The following is an 18818-nucleotide window of genomic DNA, read 5'->3' on the forward strand; positions in this document are numbered from 1 at the left end:
TGTATATAGACAAGGCGCAGTCTGATGCCTTTGATAAGTTTTACTCCTTTGAAGCTTTTGAGAAGTTTTACTCCTTTGAAGCAACACCACTATCGGAATTTGTGTCTCTGACATGGAATTTCTGTCTACAAGACTTAGAACTCTGAAAACTCTTCTGAGCAAAAAGAACAAAGATGCATCGTGGCTTACCAATTTGGATCTGAAGCCTAAGTCCAAGCCGAGCAACTCAAACAGCCTAAAGCTTACCAAAAAATGTGAAGCTTGTGACCACATTATGTGTACAAACATGTGTACCACAAACTACATGAAATTCATAGTAGAAACTAAAAACCCTGCATTCTTTCATTGGGAAAAGAGAAGATGCGCTTGTGAAAACCTGTCCTTGGAAGCAAACTCTCTTTGAGAAATTTTGCGTTAAAAACTCCACATGGAACTCTATCTACAAAGGCCAATTCGGCTGTGGAAACCATCTTGGTTTTGGATTCTGGACAAGCCCAGGTTCAAGTCAAGAGATACTCAAACAAGTTGCTCCTCTGACTTGGACCTGTTATAAACCCAAAATCCAGAACCAAAATAGTTCACAAGACAATATCCCAGCCAAAAAAGAATCAAACTTAAAGAAGCCAAAGATCAGAATAGCACAGAACAACAATATGGCAACTAGCAAAACCACTTGGTAACTTGAACCACTTGCATTGGATAGGTCTCAGATAGAGTTGAAGGTAACAAAGACAGAGTCATAGACATCCTGGCTACTACGAACTGAACAAGATAACCACGAGCAACAGGCTCCACGGCAAAAACAGAGTCATGGCCATCTCAGGCTCTCTCACACACAACTCAGGCTAGGGTAGGGTAGAGTAGGTCGCACAACGAACAGCTCCACAGGAGCTCAGCAGTAGAACATGACGTCCTTGACGTTGTCCTTGATCTTTGGGAGCTGGCGCACCTCCACAGGGCCCTCGCGCGCGATCGCCGCCTGCCCGCTGCTCCCGGGGGTCGACCCGCCATCCGAGCTGTCCCCTTCCACGTAGTAGCGCGCGCGGAATGCGGCGAGATGGGCGTAGTATGCCGGTGGGACTGCATAGCAAGTTCAGCCAAGTTAGCTTCTTCTGGAAGTGAATGCCACAGCAGGTTGTAAAAATAGAACAGCAGCTAGGTTATACAAGTCTTAAAACAGCAAAGGGGGAAAGATGATGTGTTGTTCATTTCAATGTAAACATAGATGACACAGAACAAAGGAATGGAAACTACTCAAGCATGTTCTTGTTCATCAATAAACTAGCAGAGGAATGCAAACTACTCTGTGTATTCATCAATAAACTAGCAAAGGAATGAAAACTACTCAGTGTATTCATCTATAAACTAAGGTTCATTTTGTCAGGAGTGCATGCTTATTTAGAGTTGCAGACCTAAGGCCCTCAAGCACAGATCCATTAAGGAGTTAAAGGAACCACCAGTGTGGCTGGATTGCTAACTTGCATCAGAGAAGGCACACACAGGCGGGTACAAGGTAATACTAATGCCAAATTACTACAGTACAAGACTACAGCTGCTAGGACTATCAGGATAAGCAAAACATAATAATCCAATAGCAGAGGCATAAGGCAGATACCCCTAAGCTACTAGTATTAATGTCCACAGAACAATGCTCTACTTGGAGAGAAAAAGCACAGATGAAAGTTGAAGCAAATTAAGGCAGAAAACTGAAAAGGGGAACTCACCAACAGAGACCGCACGAGTGCAACGAGCATAGCTGTATATGGATCAGAAATTAACCATCATCAGTCACAACACAACAGAGAGAGAGAGAGAGAGAGAGAGAGAGAGAGAGAGGCTTACGTGTAGCAGAGATTGTTGGTCAGTGACTGAAGCGCATCGGCTGTGAAGTGATTCTCGTCATAAAGAACATGGTAGTGTGTTGGCCTGCTAGTTCCCTGATGAGGAGCATTTTGCAAACACAGTCAGAATGCAAGCACTGAAGATAAGATGCATAGGAACAAATGGACATGTGGACAAAGTGCCTACCTGAATGCCAGCATGGCTGCACAAGTAGAAATCAAACTCTGTAGGGTGGCAAATCATGAGGTCAACCACAGTTCCTGCAGCACAACAGAAACACAAATGTGCACCCAATCACAGTCAGCAATGCTTCAACGAGTAGCAGATAGTTGTAATCAGTGACATTGAAATACCAGTGAACTGTATTTGCTAACCTGGAAGTATGTTCCCACTCTTGTCAGTCATATCACGCCTCCCATGCACCTCAGGGAACAGCCTGGTGTGATGCCTTTTCTGGACAACCACAAAGGTGACTGGGGGCATATACCCCTCCTCCAATGAGGCGCAGGCCTTGCAACAGCAAAATTAAGAACCATCAGAATGAGAGAAGCCAAGGATAACACATCAGAAGAGGTAGACAAAACGGAAATTTGCACGTAATCATATGCTGCAGGCTTACCTTCCTGATTGCGTCCATTTCATGAAGCAGAACATGGCTGAATTGGCCTTCACTTACACCATCCCTGTACATGAGAATGATCGGTCAGGCAGTTCCATTGAATGGACAGGATGAAAAGAGTGTCATGAATTTGTGCACACACCTGTAGAAGAGTATCCTCTCAGGCCTCCGGCCTGTCTTCCTGCGGAAGGCAATCAGTAACTCCCTGTAGAGACAATTATGTCAGGTTAGCAGTTGATCCACAGGGCAATTGCTAGCAATCGTCACTGACTAATCACAAAACTCACCTGATCATGCCACCATTGACATTGCCCCTCTGCGGATCTTTGCTGACACTGAAGAGGTCTTCGATTATCTCCTGCCTGTGTGGTTGAGCAGAGACAAGACCTCTGTACTTGGTGATCTCTGGCCAGTCCATTGATGCCACCACCTACATCAATCCAATAAAAGAAACAGATAAGTCTATTTGTACTCAACAGGTATGTGCATCGAGATGATAATTCCATTTGAAAGATAAAATCAGACAGAAACAAATAACCAATTTACAAAATCTTAGCTATGGGGAAGAACTAACCGCAGCAATAGATGATGCAGAGTCCTCTCCAGGTGGGGGGTGTGTAACATCAGCACCAAAGATGATTGTTGGGACTTCGGACACAAACGGAATGCCATTTCGCACAAAAGCCCTCTCCAGAACTGTGTTGCGTCCTCCGACCTAGATAAGACACAGAATTATCACATTCAACAGAAACCGAAGCAGGCAATGAATCAACATCCCATAAAAACTGAATGTAAAACATAGACCAGGTGGTTATGTTACCTTCACATTGATTTTGAGTGCAACATTCTCCATATATTGCTTGTTCGGTCTGGCAGCATGCCTTGGCAGGCAACACTGAGACACGATCCCAAGGTCAGTCTCACAAATCTTCTTGATTTTCCCTGCAAAATTAAACGTGGCACACATAAATCTACAGAAATCCAAGAGAAGGTGGAAGGGGATTGACCAGAGGAGCCATATGCATACCATAAGAACCACTGACTTCAGGTAGGATTACGATTAACAGTTGTAGCTGTTTTTCGTGTCCCTGCTTGGAAAGCATTTCCGTTGTCCTCCTGTAGACATCCCTCAAAGCATTCTCAATGTGGTTGGGGCTAGCTGATCGGTTGTCTACAAGTGGCCTTGGATTGACAGACTACAGGGTTGGAAAACACAAGTCAGTGAGCTGTAACATACACACATAAACCATAAATGCCTGAGAAACAGGAAAGCGATGCAAAAGCCTTTACCATTCCAGTCATATTGCACATCTGAATCAGATCACAACAGAACCTGTGTACCTCCTCAGGACGCATGCGTGAAAAACTCACACAGGCCCAGTTGTCTATGATTCCTCCATTGATCATTTTCTGCAATAAGAAAACTCAAATGAGACCTATCATTTGTACCATCATCAATATACTACATACAAAATAATGAGCCAAGTCACACAAACAAGCTCAACTGTTTCTAAATTTAAGTAACTAGTGTGAAAACTATATGATCAATGAAGTGCAATCAAGCAAAATAATTTGAGTTGCTACATGCAAAATAATGACCTGTCCAATACATTTAGAACAAACAAAGAAGAAACTCAACAAGTCCTCCATGTATTTAGTTCCAAGAAAAAGTAATGCTTGGTAAAATTGGGATTGAAGACACTGAACAGGGAAATACCTTGTTAATCATGTTCCACTGTCCAACACTTGGCGCACAAGTTTTCTCCTTTCCAGAATCATGATATCTCAACTGAAACACATACGGAGGATGTGATTACTACAAATCCTTCCAGTTTAAGCAGCTTAGAGAAAGGGAAAAAAATGCAGCATCCTTACCATGGGGGGAGGCAGCACACGGGCTGGAACAGAGACCAGGTCACTGCAGACATTGATTCCAAACTCCTGAGCAAACTTGTCCTCAGCATACTTGTTATGCAGAACCATCTACAGTGTGAAAAAGAGTGTTACGAGAAAGACTGCACATGACAGGCAAACATACATATATGCCTTGAAAAGATATGGAATGATCTACAACATGTGAGAAGATATGGGCAGGTATTTACAGAATCCAGTTTACAGTAGGTACATACCTCACGAATGCTTTGCTCCCTCTGCTGGGGACGTTGACAGGTAGCTCTAAGTATGTTGGTGACCTGCTTGTCATTCAGTTTCTTAGAGTACCTTTGCCCTTCAACAATCTTGCACACCTACAATCAATTTGTAGAGAACCATGAGCAAACAATGTATACTTCAAATATGACAAAGCAGGCATGGATACAGTACCTCCATAGGCAGATACACAGGCCGAGCATCACTTCCAGACTGCAAGCAGGGCCAAGAAGTATACTGCAGATTGTAGTTATATCTTTGCATGAAGTAGTGAACAACTGACATTCTTGTTCCTCTCTCATCAACAGGAAATCTAACAATAAACAAAACAACATTCATAAGGAAATTGTGAACAGGAAATAATTTGGCACATACAGATCTTTGCTATGCTGCAGAAATCAAATGCATATGCCACAGGAAGAACATTGTAAACAAAATTATTCCCCTAACCAATTGCTGACACACCAACATCAATGAAGAAGCAATAAGCCAAAGATCTACACAACTAAACATCTTTCTAATATTCCAGCAACCCTGATTAGTTGCACCAGAACATAGAGATAAAAGACATAATGGAAATATTGTAGCAGTTGAGGAAAGTTATTTACATGAGCTGGCTCATGGGAACAGGGGTAATCCCTGTTATCTTGTATCTTCTGATTTGGTCTTCCTGGTGGTTTGTTTCGACACGCACCCCACGGAGAGCTTTCTTTATCTGCATATGGTGCATAGGATGAGATTAGTCAACTACTTCAAGCCAATAACATGGCGCAATCTACATAACATGGATTCTGAAACTAGCTTAGCATAGATGAATAGTACCTTCACACGGTCCCTGTCTGTCAGAGGCCGCGAGGTATCACGTAAGTTGAGGAACTCTAGCACAAACTGGACCACTGTAACAGGCTTGAAGAAAGATGTTGCAGATATATCTGGAAAATGAAGTGCAGATCATCAGATAAACAAGGCTAGGACACACTGCAATCGGATAACAGTAACAGTAACAGAGAGGGGAGGGGAGAGGAGTACCTATATTGAGTGACAGCCCCATCTGGGTTGGGCGTAAGCTCTGGTAGTAACCTCTCCAGCACTCTAATCCTTCACCAATGTCTCCTCTGTGACCAAAGGTGGTGGAGAAGAAGGATCTGGACACTGTGACATAGCTGCAATGAAAAGGAATTGCCAGCAATAGTGTTAGGGCTCTAGGAAACTAGCTAGCATGATGAAGAAAAACTGATAGCAAGAAACTGCTGGAAAGTGGATGTCATACTTCCAGGATGGTGACTCCCTGAGGACAACATCAAGAACTTGGATGGTTTCTTGGGGCATATCCCTCTGTCTTCCTTTGAGGAACTGCTGGAGGTGGTACAGGTCTGTCCTCCCAGCAATCCGAATGGTGATCTTGTACTCCCTTTCAGCCCTGCAAATGAAGAGGGAGCAAGTTAGTAGCTGCAAATACAAATACAATGGATAAGCAAGTTGGACAAGATTGAAGGTAAAGAATCGAATCATACTTTTCTTTGTCTTTCTTTTCGGGATCAACCAGTGTAACAGAAAACTCCTCAGACTCGAAAGGGAGTGAGCCTGCAGTGTAGAGACTCTTTCTTCCATCATAGGCAGGCAATTTGCCGCCAAGGGACGTCTTCCCGTGCAACTTGATTAGCTCACTGAGTACCTCCCTGTTCACAGCCCTTGATTTTGACTCCGGGTTGATGGAAACCTACAGCAGCACATTTCAACATCATTAATTCATTTATGTATCCAAAAACAGGAGACGCTCTGTTCTACATTCAGTACACAGAATAGAGACAGTTAGCCCTATGATTTGTGCAGTCATCTTGCACAAATCAAACCTATGCTACATTTGATTCAAAAGAGTAGAATCGTGCAGGTTGAAGTAACAAACCACAGAATCAAGTCAATCCGTGAGGGAAAACTACCGGACCTTAAGAAACCACTAAAACAAAATTAGGCAGTAAAGGAAATATAGGTGCTAGTGGCATCGCAGGACTGGGAATCTGGCAGGCAAACGGCAACACATACCATGTGGTGGTGGCCTCCATTTCGACTTATGGAGCCCAGAAGAAAATCCACTTGAAACGGAAGAAGCCGTAGATAGAGTCAATCAAGCGGGGAACAAGTCTGGATCCCAAATCGAACACCCAAAACTCAAGGGGTGGCGGCGCTGGGCGAGGAGTAAAGTAATTTTTTTGTCACGGCCATACTAGGGTTCCTGACTAAGGGACGCGGCTGAGTGGCCGGCGGGCAGCGGCGGAGGCGGAGAAGGGGTGGCGGCGCTGGGCGATGAGGGGTTGAGTGGGAGGCTGTGACGGCAAGGTGGGGGGAGGTGGGTTCGCGGGCACGAATCTTGTCGTAATCATGCGGTACAGAATACGAGTACAATAAGCGGACCTGCGTACTGCGTACTTAAAAAGAGGAACTATGGACTGTAACTCTATACCAGATACTACGTGTTACGAGAAGTACCAAAATAATTCATCCTCAATTTACCATTTATAAATGTAAATAGTTTGCCAAAAAAAGGAGGTACATTCATACATGTGTGAGCAGAGAACAAGATTTTAAGCAAATTAGAGCTCACCGTAAAAAGTTGGAAAAACAACAATAATATTACTCGTAATATTAAACCCCACATCACAACTTTAGAGCTCGCTGTAAAAAGTTGAGAAACAATAGTATTAAAACCCACGTCGAAATTCTCGGGTATATTTTCGAAGTATGGGATTAAATCCCCGTACGTGTCGACCATTCACCGGAAGAAGAGATCTACGTACCACTGTTGTTCCACTCACACACACACAAAGAGGAAACGTCCAAGGCTGCACCGAGAGAGTTAAAAAAAGAGTGTCCTCCCAAAAAAGAAAGTTTACCACGACCCAATAGATGCAAACACGGAGGGCCACGTGCCGGGGTGCCACACGGAGCAGCACCCGAAGTGGCGGTGCAGGAGATCCGAGCAGCACGGCCTCGGCGTTGCATGCTGTGAACCAAAGACAAACCCAAAAGCTGCATGGCCTGCCGCGGGACCGCATGCATGGCAGAGCGACAAAGGTGGCAAGGGCAGCAACACCAACAGGCCTCCTGCTTTGCCAAAAATGTATGGCAGCCACGTACACGGACGGATGGCTTTCTTTCTGTGTTGCCAGGTACGTTGCTTTGCCATTCTGTCGCCAAACGAGGACAAGGACCAGACCAAGACCATGCAAGAAGGCTAGAGAAAGACACAGGAGACCAAAGAAAAGGTGCATGAGACGGGGAGGCCCTCTTTGATCGCCACCCACATGGATGATATCGGATCTCACAACCTCCCGTGTACTATATAGCAAGCCAAAACGGATCCCAAGAATCTGCAACCAAGACCGCAAAGTTGCCCAAAAAATGACTAGTACTTCTTCTAGCTTCCAAGACGAGAACAACAGAGCCGAAAACAAGAAGCGGTAGCTAGTGCTTGCTTGATGGCTTTTGCATGCATGGAGGAAATTAGCTTTCTCTCTCGCTTTCCAAGAACTCACTGCTCATCCAACAACAGCAGAAAACCATCCGAAAACGCCAAGATTTTCAAGCCAAAAAAGAGCAAGGCCGAGGTGTGCGTGTAGCGAGAGCGCTCGACCAAACATCCATGGACGGATGGGGACGGAGACGCACGTCGTCGCATGGACAAAAACGAAAGCAGATCGAGCGGGAAAAAAGAACGCCATCACTACAAGCGTACGTACACCGTGGTAGATCTGAACAAGAACTAGCGCGGACAAGAGAAAAACGCACGACAGCATGCAGGGAACGCCAGATCTGAACAAGAACTACTACTCTAGCTAGTTCGTGAACGGAGATGGTACGCAGGGAGGGGGATGGGCATCAGCTCACATCGTAGTGGAAGAGGTTGTTGTCGGCGACGTTGACGAGGAAGTGGTTGGCGCGGATCATCACCTTCTTGCCGACTGTGCCGGCTCCGGGACGCGCGGGGTGGGCGAGCCCCTTCTTGGACACCGGCGCCAGGTCCACCTCGGGGGCCTTCTCCTCCTCGGGCTGCGTCGCCGCGACCGCCGCCGCGGCCGCGGCGGCGGGCGGCGCCAGCGCGGTCTCCGTGACGAAGAGCTTCTGCTCCAGCTCCTTGGCGACGGCCGCGGGGGTCGGTGGAGCGGGGGCGGGGGCGGAGACGCGGGCCGGCTGGAACGGACGCGCGGCCGGCGAGGGCGTCGGAGCAGGGGCGCGGATGGTGGCCGGCGTGGGCGAGGGCGCGCGGATGGTGACCGGCGTCGGGGAGGGCGCGCGGACGGCGGCGTAGGGTGCCGGCGCGGGGTTGCGGACGACGACGCCGTGCTGGTAGGCGCCCTGGTGCGGCCCCGTGGCGTTGGGGTTGTGGTAGACGGCGACGGCCGGCGCGTACTGCGCCGGCCCGGCGGGACGCGGCGCCGACGGAGCGCCCGGAGGCGGCCAGACGAAGCCCGTGGGCCCGCGGCCGCCCCCGCGCCCTCCTCCCGCCGGCGCGCCCCGGCCTCCGCCGTACTGCTGGTCTCCCCGGCCGCCTCCCCGGCCTCCGCCTCCGCGGTAGGCCATGGCGGGAGAGCTGTGGTGGTGGTGGTGGGAGGGCTGCGCTACGGTGGTGGCGGCGGTGGATTGGGGAGGAAGAAAGGAGCGTGGAGGCGTGGGAGGGAGCGGATGAGGACGGCGGTGAGTTGGTGGGAGGATCGGCGCGGCCGAGGCGGCTTTTATAGGCGGGGCGGTGAGCGAGTGGGGTGGCGAAACCCTAGCGAGCGGTGTGGTGAGCGCATGGCGTGGTCCGTACGTGGGAGAGGGAGGGGGAGGTGCGCCGAATTTCGCGGTTCTGTCCGGACCGGCGTGTAAAAGGCCGTCGTCCAGAGGAGAAATATCTGGGTTCGCTTCGGGTGCGCGGATCGGAACGCGCGCGCGGGGGGCCGGCCTCGGAAATGCGCCGCGGCGCGAGGGGCCTTTCTGCAAACTGCGCAGCTGCGCGCGCCTGGGTTGCTTTAGTAAAAAAAGTAACCATGGTAGAGCGGGAGTGGTTAACCAGGGTTGGCGCTGGGTCACGTGCCAGCAAACGGTACTGTAGACGGACCGGGGGTTTGATTCCCATCCACCAACAATGATTGAGCTGCCAACGGGTGCGAAAATCTTTGATTCTTTTTCTTTTTTGAACATGCACTTTCTTGATCATTTCATTAAAGACTAAGTATGTGGAAGTGAAATTAATTCTGGTGCCCAAAAACAATTAATTCCGCTGCACTGGTAGAACCCGGCCTTTGTGGCGTCTCTCCCCAGGTTAAATGCAAATGATAAAGATAGATAGTAGCAAGGTAGCACGGCAAATAAAAGGAGAAATTGTGTAGAAGAATTCAGTAATGGAGAATAGACCCAAGGGACATAGGTTCACTAGTGGTATCTCTCTCGAAAGTAGGCGAATGTCATGGTAAACAAATTACAGTTGGACAACTGACCGAATTGCAATATTCATGACTATGATCATTCATGGCATAATCTCATATAGGCACTACGTTCGTGATAAGTAGACCGTTAATCGAACTGTACCTACTACTAACAATCCACCCTGGAACCGCTATCCAGCGTGCATCTCATGGTATTAAGTTTGTAACAAATAGAATATAGCAGTAAGAAATATGACATAATATAGACAAGAAGAAGTCAATCAATATGACAAAACCCCATCGTTTTATCCTTAGTGGAAACAATAGATACGTGCCTTAGCTCTTATTGTCACCGGGTTTGATCACCGCACGATTGAACCCACTACAAAGCACCACTCCCTCCGAAGGAAAATCCATCAGACTTGACCAAAGAAGATAGATAGATCGGAAAGCATGCAAAGCTATTTAATTATACAACAAGAAAACCTCAAAAAATTCAATTGATTTCAATGAAAAATCTGATCATAAAGTGGAAATTCATCATGTCCCAACAAACAGACCACCAATTACATTAAATTGATCCCGATCATATGAGAAGGCTCACAAGAACATGGTATTGAAGATCCAAAAGGAGATAGAGAACCATCTAGCTACTACTATGGACCCTAAGGTCCTAATGAGCTACCCACACATCATCATGGGGGCAGCAAGACTGATGAAGATGGCTCCGACAATGGTTTCCCCCTTAGGAACAAGCCTCTAGATGGGATCTTTGCGAAACAGGAACTCGCGGTGATGATAAAATTCTTCTAAAAATATGGCGGAGGGTTTCGGTATTTATAGGGATTTACGGCGGTGGAATCAATGTAAGGCGGTGCAAAGGGGTCCCACGCGACCTAGGGGCGTGCCCTACCTCCTTGGGGACGCGGGGTGGCCGTTTGGGCCCCCTGCAGCTCCTCTCGCTCTCTCCTGAAGCTTATAGGGTCCCTTGTTACCCAAAAAACCGTATTAAATTGGAAAGTGATTTTGACCTCTGTATATATTGATTCCCTATGAAACCAAAAACAATCAGAAAACAGGAGCTGACAGTGGACAATAATTTAATAGGTTAGTCCAAAAATAATATAATTGCTATAAAAAGTATATGAAAATGATGATAAATAGCATGAAACAATAAAAAATTATAGATACGTCTGAGATGTATCAGCATCCCCAAGCTTCATTCTTGCTCTTCCTCGAGCAGGTAAATGATTTACAAACATATTTTTTGGTGTTGAATTCTACTCATCATAATATTGATCAAATGATGTAACGTGGTGTGAACCCAAGAAAAAAGTGATTCAAAGCAATAATCTATAGTTGTTCACAAGCAAGTAACATCAAAATGTGTAAAGAAAAATTACTATTGCTTTTCATGGATTAATGTTTTCATGTAATACCAATCAATACTCATATGTCAAATTCATGTCCCCATCACTCAAGGCTTTATCGTATTAAAACATTTTATTATAACACAACCTATAACTTCAGTCAAACAATCAAATCCATGGCAAACCCTTTCCAACTACTTAGTACTTTGCTTAATGCTCAATTTACAAGCCTTGGTCTTAGATGGAAAATAGAATAATGATGGGGATTTATAAGAAGACAAAAGTATGAAAGTCAAACATCAATGCAGCTGATAAGCTCTCCTGATGTAACTAAGTTGGTGTGCATCCAACTTGCTTGCTCATTAAGACCTCCAGCATTTGACGAAGCTCTTCATCATAATAAACAAGCCAAGTTCCATGATGTAAAAATCACACTAGCATATGAAATGAGGAATATGAAAACTTTCTACATGAAGTACATGGTACTACTTTGAAGCAAAAGTGTATATAAAGGATAGTAGTGTGCCCCTCTCTCTTTTTCTCTCATTTTTTGGGTAGACTCTTTTTGGACTCTTTTGTTGGGCTCTTTTGGCCTCTTTTTATATCTCACAGGTAGAATCATACTCTAATGAACACCACACTTTTATTTACTAATAACTCTGAAATTAAAATAATGAATACAAATGAATGCCTCTCGAAGTGTACCAAGATGTGCAATGATCAAGCATAGCATGTAAAACAATGATGAACAATGGCCTTGCCACAACTATCATGTCATCTCTATATACGATCATGCAAAGCAAAATGACAATGAAATCATAAGTCATGTAATGAAAAGTAACAATGGAAGCTGCATGGCAATATATCTCGAAATGGCTATGGAAATGCCATAATAGGTAGGTATGATGACTATTTTGAGGAGAAAGGTGGTTTATGTGTAGAAGGACAAGAGGAAGTCCTCCCATGGGGTTTGGATATACCGGTGAAGGATGCACCATGTCTCAAGGTGAGAGTGGGCAATGCATGAGGCTAGCAAAATCTAGATAGGTTGAAGTTCATATAAAGACTACAACTCATAAATCAAAAACATCTCACGAATACTTCCTAGTGTACACCAAGTTAACAATGACAATGACTACTCCAAGGGGTGAGTTTGATGAACCATTGATGTCTACAATGGAACTTTATTCTTGTAGACTCTTTTGGTCCTCCAAGCGCAGAGTTTTGTAGGACAACAAAAAAATTCCCTCAAGTGGATGACCTAAGGTTTATCAATCCGTGGGAGGTGTAGGATGAATACGGTCTCTCTTAAGCAACCCTGCAATCAAATACAAGAAATCTCTTGTGTCCCGAACACACCCAATACAATTGTAAATTGCATAGATGAACCAGTTCGGTGAAGAGATATTGATAGAAGTGTAGTATGGATACTAGATATAGGTTTTTGTAATATGAAATGATAAAACAGCAAGGTAGCAAGTGATAAAAGTGAGCTTAGATGGTATTGCAATGCTTGAAAACATGGCCTAGGGTTCATAATTTCACTAGTGTCATCTCTCAACATTACTAACATAATTGAATCGTATGAAAATCCCTCAAAGTGTGGTCAAGAATTGTTACAAAGTTTCTGTAAGGGCATATTTCACCCTGTGTGGTTTTGGTGATTGATGACAATGCATTTGCGGACTAATCGTGTGCATTGAGCATTTCAGATATCTCAGGTCTAGGCACAAGACAATTTGTTGCCCCTCGGAGCCTAGTGAAGATGACGTTTCTCTACGTTTCTTTTCCGTGGATCTGAGTCGTAGGAAAGCCGTACTATTAAGAGGGGGTCCGCTTTAGAAAGGTTAGGGTGGAATCAACACATACACGTCTGTCCCTTTGCACCACCTTTCCTTTGCTTCTTCGGAGCATCGACCGTTTATCCGTGTCTTTGCAAAATGAAGGACTCCAAGTGGTATTGTGCTGTGGCAGCGGTAGTACTGCTCAAGGGTGCAGTAGTACCGCAGTGGCCCATGGTAGTACATGCCAGGGACGCGGTAGTACCGTGTAGTGCGGTAGTACTGCTCCTCGGGCGTGGTAGTACCATGGCCTCTAGCCAGCATGGCAACACGAGCGGTAGTAGGGGCGGATGTAACTTTTTACATACGCGCCCTACGCGGTAGTACCGCTCCCTGTATGCGGTAGTACCGTGTCGGATTTTTGCACAGATCGAAACTCAGGGGAAGTAGCCACAAATGTAATTTTATTCGTCTGTGCCTTCCCAACCTAGTCGAACCCTGCCTTGTGGTAGTACCGCAAGGACACGCGGTAGTACCGCTCCGGCGGTTCTACAGCTCGTTGCGTCAATGCAACAGGGCCTCATCTGGTCTCTGCCGCCGGAGCGGTAGTACCGCACCGCCTAGCGGTAGTACCGCAAGTTGGTGCGGTAGTACCGCATGTCACGGGCTGGAGAAGTGGGTAACGGTTGGATTTTTCCTCTCACTATATAAGGGGGGGTCTTCTTCTCCGAGTTGACTACCTCTTCCATCCCCAAGCTCCATTGTTGCTCAAAGCTCCATTTTCGCCCGATCTCTCTCCCTAGCCAATCAAACTTGTTGATTCTCTAGGGATTGGTTGAGAAGGCCTCGATCACACTTCCACCAAGAGAAATTTGATTCCCCCCACTAATCCCTTGCGGATCTTGTTACTCTTGGGTGTTTGAGCACCCTAGATGGTTGAGGTCACCGCAGAGCCATAGTCCATTATGGTGAAGCTTCGTGGTGTCGTTGGGAGCCTCCAATTAAGTTGTGGAGATTGCCCCAACCTTGTTTGTAAAGGTTCGGTCGCTGCCTCCAAGGGCACCAATAGTGGAATCACGGCATCTCGCATTGTGTGAGGGCGTGAGGAGAATACGGTGGCCCTAGTGACTTCTTGGGGAGCATTGTGCCTCCACAATGCTCCAACGGAGACGTACTTCCCCTCAAAGGGAAGGAACTTCGGTAACACATCCTCGTCTCCATCAACTCCGCTTTGGGTTATCTCTCACCTTTACTTGTGCAAGCTTATATTGTGTTGTATCTTTTTCTTGCTTGTGTGCTTGTTGTTGTTGAATCATATAGGTTGCTCACCTAGTTGCACATCTAGACAACCTACTTTGATGCAAAGTTTAATTTGATAAAGAAAAGCTAAAAATTGTTAGTTGCCTATTCACCCCCCTCTCTAGTCAACTATATCGATCCTTTCAATTAGTATCGGAGCCTCGTCTCTTTATTAAGGACTTTACCGTCTGAAGAGTAAAGTTAACACCGTAGACGGTGAGGAGGAGCATCCCGGTGTGAATCCATCCTCGTCTATGGCCGATGGGGGATCCTCGGTCTCACGTGAGGAAATCAATGCAGCTTTGGACACATTGAAAACCTCCATGACGACCGAGGTCAAAGGCATGTTCAAGGAGTTTCTTGATGGTATTAAGTCATCCACCGCACCGTTGGAAGTGGTCGATCCCACTACCAAGGTGGCGGATGCTAACTCCGATAAGGGGGAAGCTTCTAGTGATAAAATTCCTTTGCCTAGTGGTAGAAGTGGAAATGGCACCTTTGCCCATGTTGAACCACCTCTTACTTATGGAGGACCGGTTCCCTCCACTCATTTGAATCATGTTGGTCCTCCTCCTAAGTTTGTGAAAAATGAGGATTTTGCTTCTTGGGTCTACCGTTTTAAACGTCATCTTAATCATAGTTCTACTAACCTTTGGAGAATTATTGAGCAAGTTTTCTACCCGCATGACCCAAGCAACCTAACTCCTCAAGCCGCGGATCATCAATTCAATGAGTCTGCTCTCTTCATTATTCAAGATGCAATTCCACCCAAAGATATTGCGCATCTCCGACCTTTCACCGTGGCCAAGGAAGCATGGCAACATGTAGCGCAAGCATTCAATGCTCCAACTATGAAGTGCAAGATGAAGCCGATGAGTTTGCGATGAATGAAGATGAAGAACCTCATGAGCTCTATCGGAGATTAACCACTCTTGTGGTCTCACTCCGAGATCATGGGAGCAAGGATACAGATGACAATTGGATCAATCGCAAGTTTCTCAAGGCCATTATGCCCTACCATAAGGCCATGTCATCTGTCATCCATCAAAGTCCGCACTTCCATACCTTATCCTCAAGTGAAGTGTTGGATGAGTTTGTTGCTATGAGAATCTTGGACAAGACCGCCGACAATGCGGTGATGCGCTCTCAACGGGCGAAGAAAACCAACCTTGCTTGAAGGCCAAGGCTAGTATGGAAGAATAGGATGAAGAGGAGAGTAACCCCGAAGATAAAAAAAATATGATTACCATGAGCACATGGCTCTCACTTCAAGGAAATTTTGGAGCAAGAAGAACTCAATGCCCAACTTCAACAAGAACAAATCAAGTGGCATCAAGGGCAAGCAACGTGTGAGAACATGCTATAATTGTGGCAATGTGAGCCACTTTGTTGCGGAGTGCCCTTACAAGAAGAGGGAAGACAATGGTGGGAAGCTTATCTGAAAAGACAAAGCTAAGTCCTTCTCCAACAAGAACAACTTCACTAAGAAGACTCCACCCAAGGGGTTGGTGGCACAAGAGGAGTACAATGAGGATGATGATGATGAAGACGATGAGACGACGGGCATGGTCTCCGTAGCCATTGCCACCACTCCACGGGTATCCCTCTTCGACTCACCCAACGAGAACATAATCGCCAAGTGCCTCATGGCCAAAGCCACCAACAAGGTAACCCCCAACATCAAAACTACCATCACTACTAATCCTTCCTTGATGGATTGCATTGATGAAAGTGAGGGGTCTAATGAGGAAGTAAATGAATTTGAGTCTTTTATGAGTAAGCTCAAGGGTAAATCCAAGAAGCACTTTGTTTCTCTCTTGGAACAACTTGGTGAAGCCAATGACATGATTGAGGCTCACGAAGAAACCATCTCTAAGATGGAAGGTCATAGTCGTGACTATGCCGATGAGATATCAGATCTCTCTAATGTGCTTGAGGAAGAGCGTGGTCATCGTTTGGCTCTTGAGGAGTCACACAACGATGATCATGCTAAATTAAAGAAAGATATTGATCATGCTCTTGTTATATCTCGTGTGCTCAATTGCGAGAAGGCTAAACTTGGGGTTGACCATGTTAGACTCAAGGAGGAGTTTGATATACTTGACAAGGCTCACAAGGCCTTGAAGGGTGCTCATGCTAGCCTCAAGGAGTCTCATGATCAACTCCAAGTTAAGCTAACCAAGGAGAAAGCCACTTTTCCTCATATGGTCTTAATTGATAATGCAAATGCTACTAACCCGTGTTGTGAGCCTGTGCATCTTGTGGAGGAGATTGCCAAGTTGAAGGAGCAACTTGAGAAAGGCCTTGTGTCTTGCATTCAAGGTGAGAAGAACCTCAACAATCTTTTGAGCAATCAAAAGGAAGTTGTGGGCAAGGAGGGAATTGGGTTTGCACCCAAGTCCAAAAACAAGAAGAAGAATGACAAGGCCAAACAACCTCTTCCTCTCAAGCAAAATTTTGTGACGGAGGGAGAGGGTGCTCCTAAGGAGAAGAAGAAGAACAATGTGAAGGGTGGTGGTGTCAAGAAGTGCATTGCCACTCCTTCCAACAAAGCCGACGACTTTAACCCTTCTTATGTGCTATGCCGTGCTAGTGATGGGCATGTGTATGCCAAATTTGTTGGTTCTCCTTATGAGTACATTGAATGGTCTATTTGGGTTCCTAAGACCCTTGTTACTAACATCAAAGGACCCATTACTAAATGGGTACCTAAAACCAAGCATTGATCTCTTGTAGGTGTTTGCTTCCGATGGGGGATCATGGTTGCTCGACCGTGGAGCCACAAATCATATGACCGGAAGCAAGGACTTGGTGGTGGACGTGCACAAGGTCTCATCTATGCCCACCAATGTCGAGTGGGTTGATGCCTCATCTTCCAAGGTATTGGATCTTGGCAAGGTTGTCATTTCTCATGATCTCACGACCGAGAAAGTCATGCTTGTTGAGTCCCTTGCATACAATTTACTTTTCGTTCGTCAACTTGCAATCATGGGCTTTGCCACATTCTTTGATATTGATACCGTGGCCCTCTTGTGGAGCAAGACTCTTAAAGTAGCCTTTGTTGGGCATGTCGAGAACGGTCTTTATGTGATTAACTTTTTGGAGCGACCCACTAAAACCGCGACATGCCTAATGGCTAAAGTTGACGTGGGATGGCTTTGGCATCGCCGTTTAGCCCACGTCAATATGATATCTTTGCAAAGTCTTCTCAAGGGGGACCATGTCTGTGGACTAACAAATGTTAATTTTTCCAAAGATCATGCTTGCAATGCTTATATCGAAAGAAAGCTACATGAGAAGGCTCACCCTCCCATGACTATCATCTACTCGAAGAGACCCTTGGAGATCCTTCACTTGGATCTCTTTGGGCCTCCATCCTTTGATAGTCTTGGGGGTAGGAAGTATTGCTTGGTGATTGTGGATGATTATTCAAGATACACTTGGGTATATTTCTTCAAGAGGAAGAGTGAGACCCAACAAACCACCATCGACTTTACAAATGAAGCTCAACGTCAACACAATGCAAAGATCTTGACAATAAGAAGTGACTGAGGGAGTCCGGAATTAAGGGGTCCTCGGACAGCCGGACTATATACTTTGGCCGGACTGTTGGACTATGAAGATACAAGATTGAAGACTTCGTCCCGTATCCAGATGGGACTCTCCTTTGCGTGGAAGGCAAGCTTGGCGATTCGGATGTATAGATCTCCTTCTCTGTAACCGACTCTATGTAACCCTATCCCCCTCCGGTGTCTATATAAACCGGAGGGTTTAGTCCGTAGGACAAGAACAATCATATCATAGGGTAGCTTCTAGGGTTTAGCATCTACGATCTCGTGGTAGATCAACTCTTGTAATACTCATATCATCAAGATCAATCAAGCAGGAAGTAGAGTATTACCTCCATCGAGAGGGCCCGAACCTGGGTAAACATCGTGTCCCCCACCTCCTGTTACCATTAGCCTTAGACGCACAGTTCGGAAGCCCCTACCCGAGATCTACCAGTTTTGACACCGACATTGGTGCTTTCATTGAGAGTTCCACTGTGTCACCGCAATAAGGCTAGATGGCTCCTTCAATCGTCTTCAACGACGCGGTCCAGGGGGAGGTTTTCCTCCCCGGACAGATCTTCGTATCCGGCGGCTTCGTACTGCGGGCCAACTCGCTTGGCCATCTAGAGCAGATCGATAGCTACTCCCCTGGCCATCAGGTCAGGTTTGGAAGCTTGAACTACACTGCCAACATCCGCGGAGACTTGATCTTCGACGGATTTGACCCCGTGTCAGGTGCGCCAAATAGTCTTGACGAGCATGACTTAGATCTGTCGTGGACAGTATTCGGGGGATCGCGCCTG

The 18818-nt window shown here is 46.1% G+C and overlaps 1 protein-coding gene across 2 annotated transcripts; it reads right to left on the reverse strand.

The window, feature by feature from the left end:
- Nucleotides 1-662: 662 nt before the first annotated feature.
- On the reverse strand, nt 663-9305 carry LOC123113746 (protein argonaute MEL1). 2 transcript variants are annotated; one of them, XM_044535058.1, is made up of 22 exons: nt 8495-9305; nt 6124-6329; nt 5880-6029; nt 5639-5772; nt 5432-5541; nt 5218-5324; nt 4784-4922; nt 4591-4707; nt 4337-4426; nt 4179-4250; nt 3752-3871; nt 3489-3657; nt 3282-3403; nt 3036-3176; nt 2749-2891; nt 2604-2666; nt 2462-2525; nt 2217-2352; nt 2029-2102; nt 1843-1937; nt 1725-1756; nt 663-1080 (listed from the first exon to the last, which is right to left on the reverse strand). In XM_044535058.1, exons 1-22 carry the CDS (start codon nt 9185-9187, stop codon nt 893-895), a joined length of 3165 nt encoding a protein of 1054 aa, XP_044390993.1. In that variant the 5' UTR covers nt 9188-9305; the 3' UTR covers nt 663-892. The 2 variants fall into 2 exon arrangements, with proteins under 2 accessions (XP_044390993.1, XP_044390992.1); XM_044535057.1 differs by having other exon boundaries at nt 4337-4444.
- Between the last annotated feature and the right edge of the window lie 9513 nt (nt 9306-18818).

The sequence above is a fragment of the Triticum aestivum genome, chromosome 5B (genome assembly GCF_018294505.1).
Source record: "Triticum aestivum cultivar Chinese Spring chromosome 5B, IWGSC CS RefSeq v2.1, whole genome shotgun sequence".
Classification (NCBI taxonomy): domain Eukaryota; kingdom Viridiplantae; phylum Streptophyta; class Magnoliopsida; order Poales; family Poaceae; genus Triticum; species Triticum aestivum.

Bases quoted from the DNA above. Each gene is read 5' to 3' on its own strand.
- LOC123113746 (XM_044535057.1), bottom strand. From the start codon at position 9,187: ATGGCCTACCGCGGAGGCGGAGGCCGGGGAGGCGGCCGGGGAGACCAG. The intron at 3,404-3,488 runs GTATGCATATGG...TTAATTTTGCAG, and splicing joins TGAAGTCAGTGGTTCTTATG to GGAAAATCAAGAAGATTTGT. The intron at 2,526-2,603 runs GTGTGTGCACAA...TCTCATGTACAG, and splicing joins GAGAGGATACTCTTCTACAG to GGATGGTGTAAGTGAAGGCC.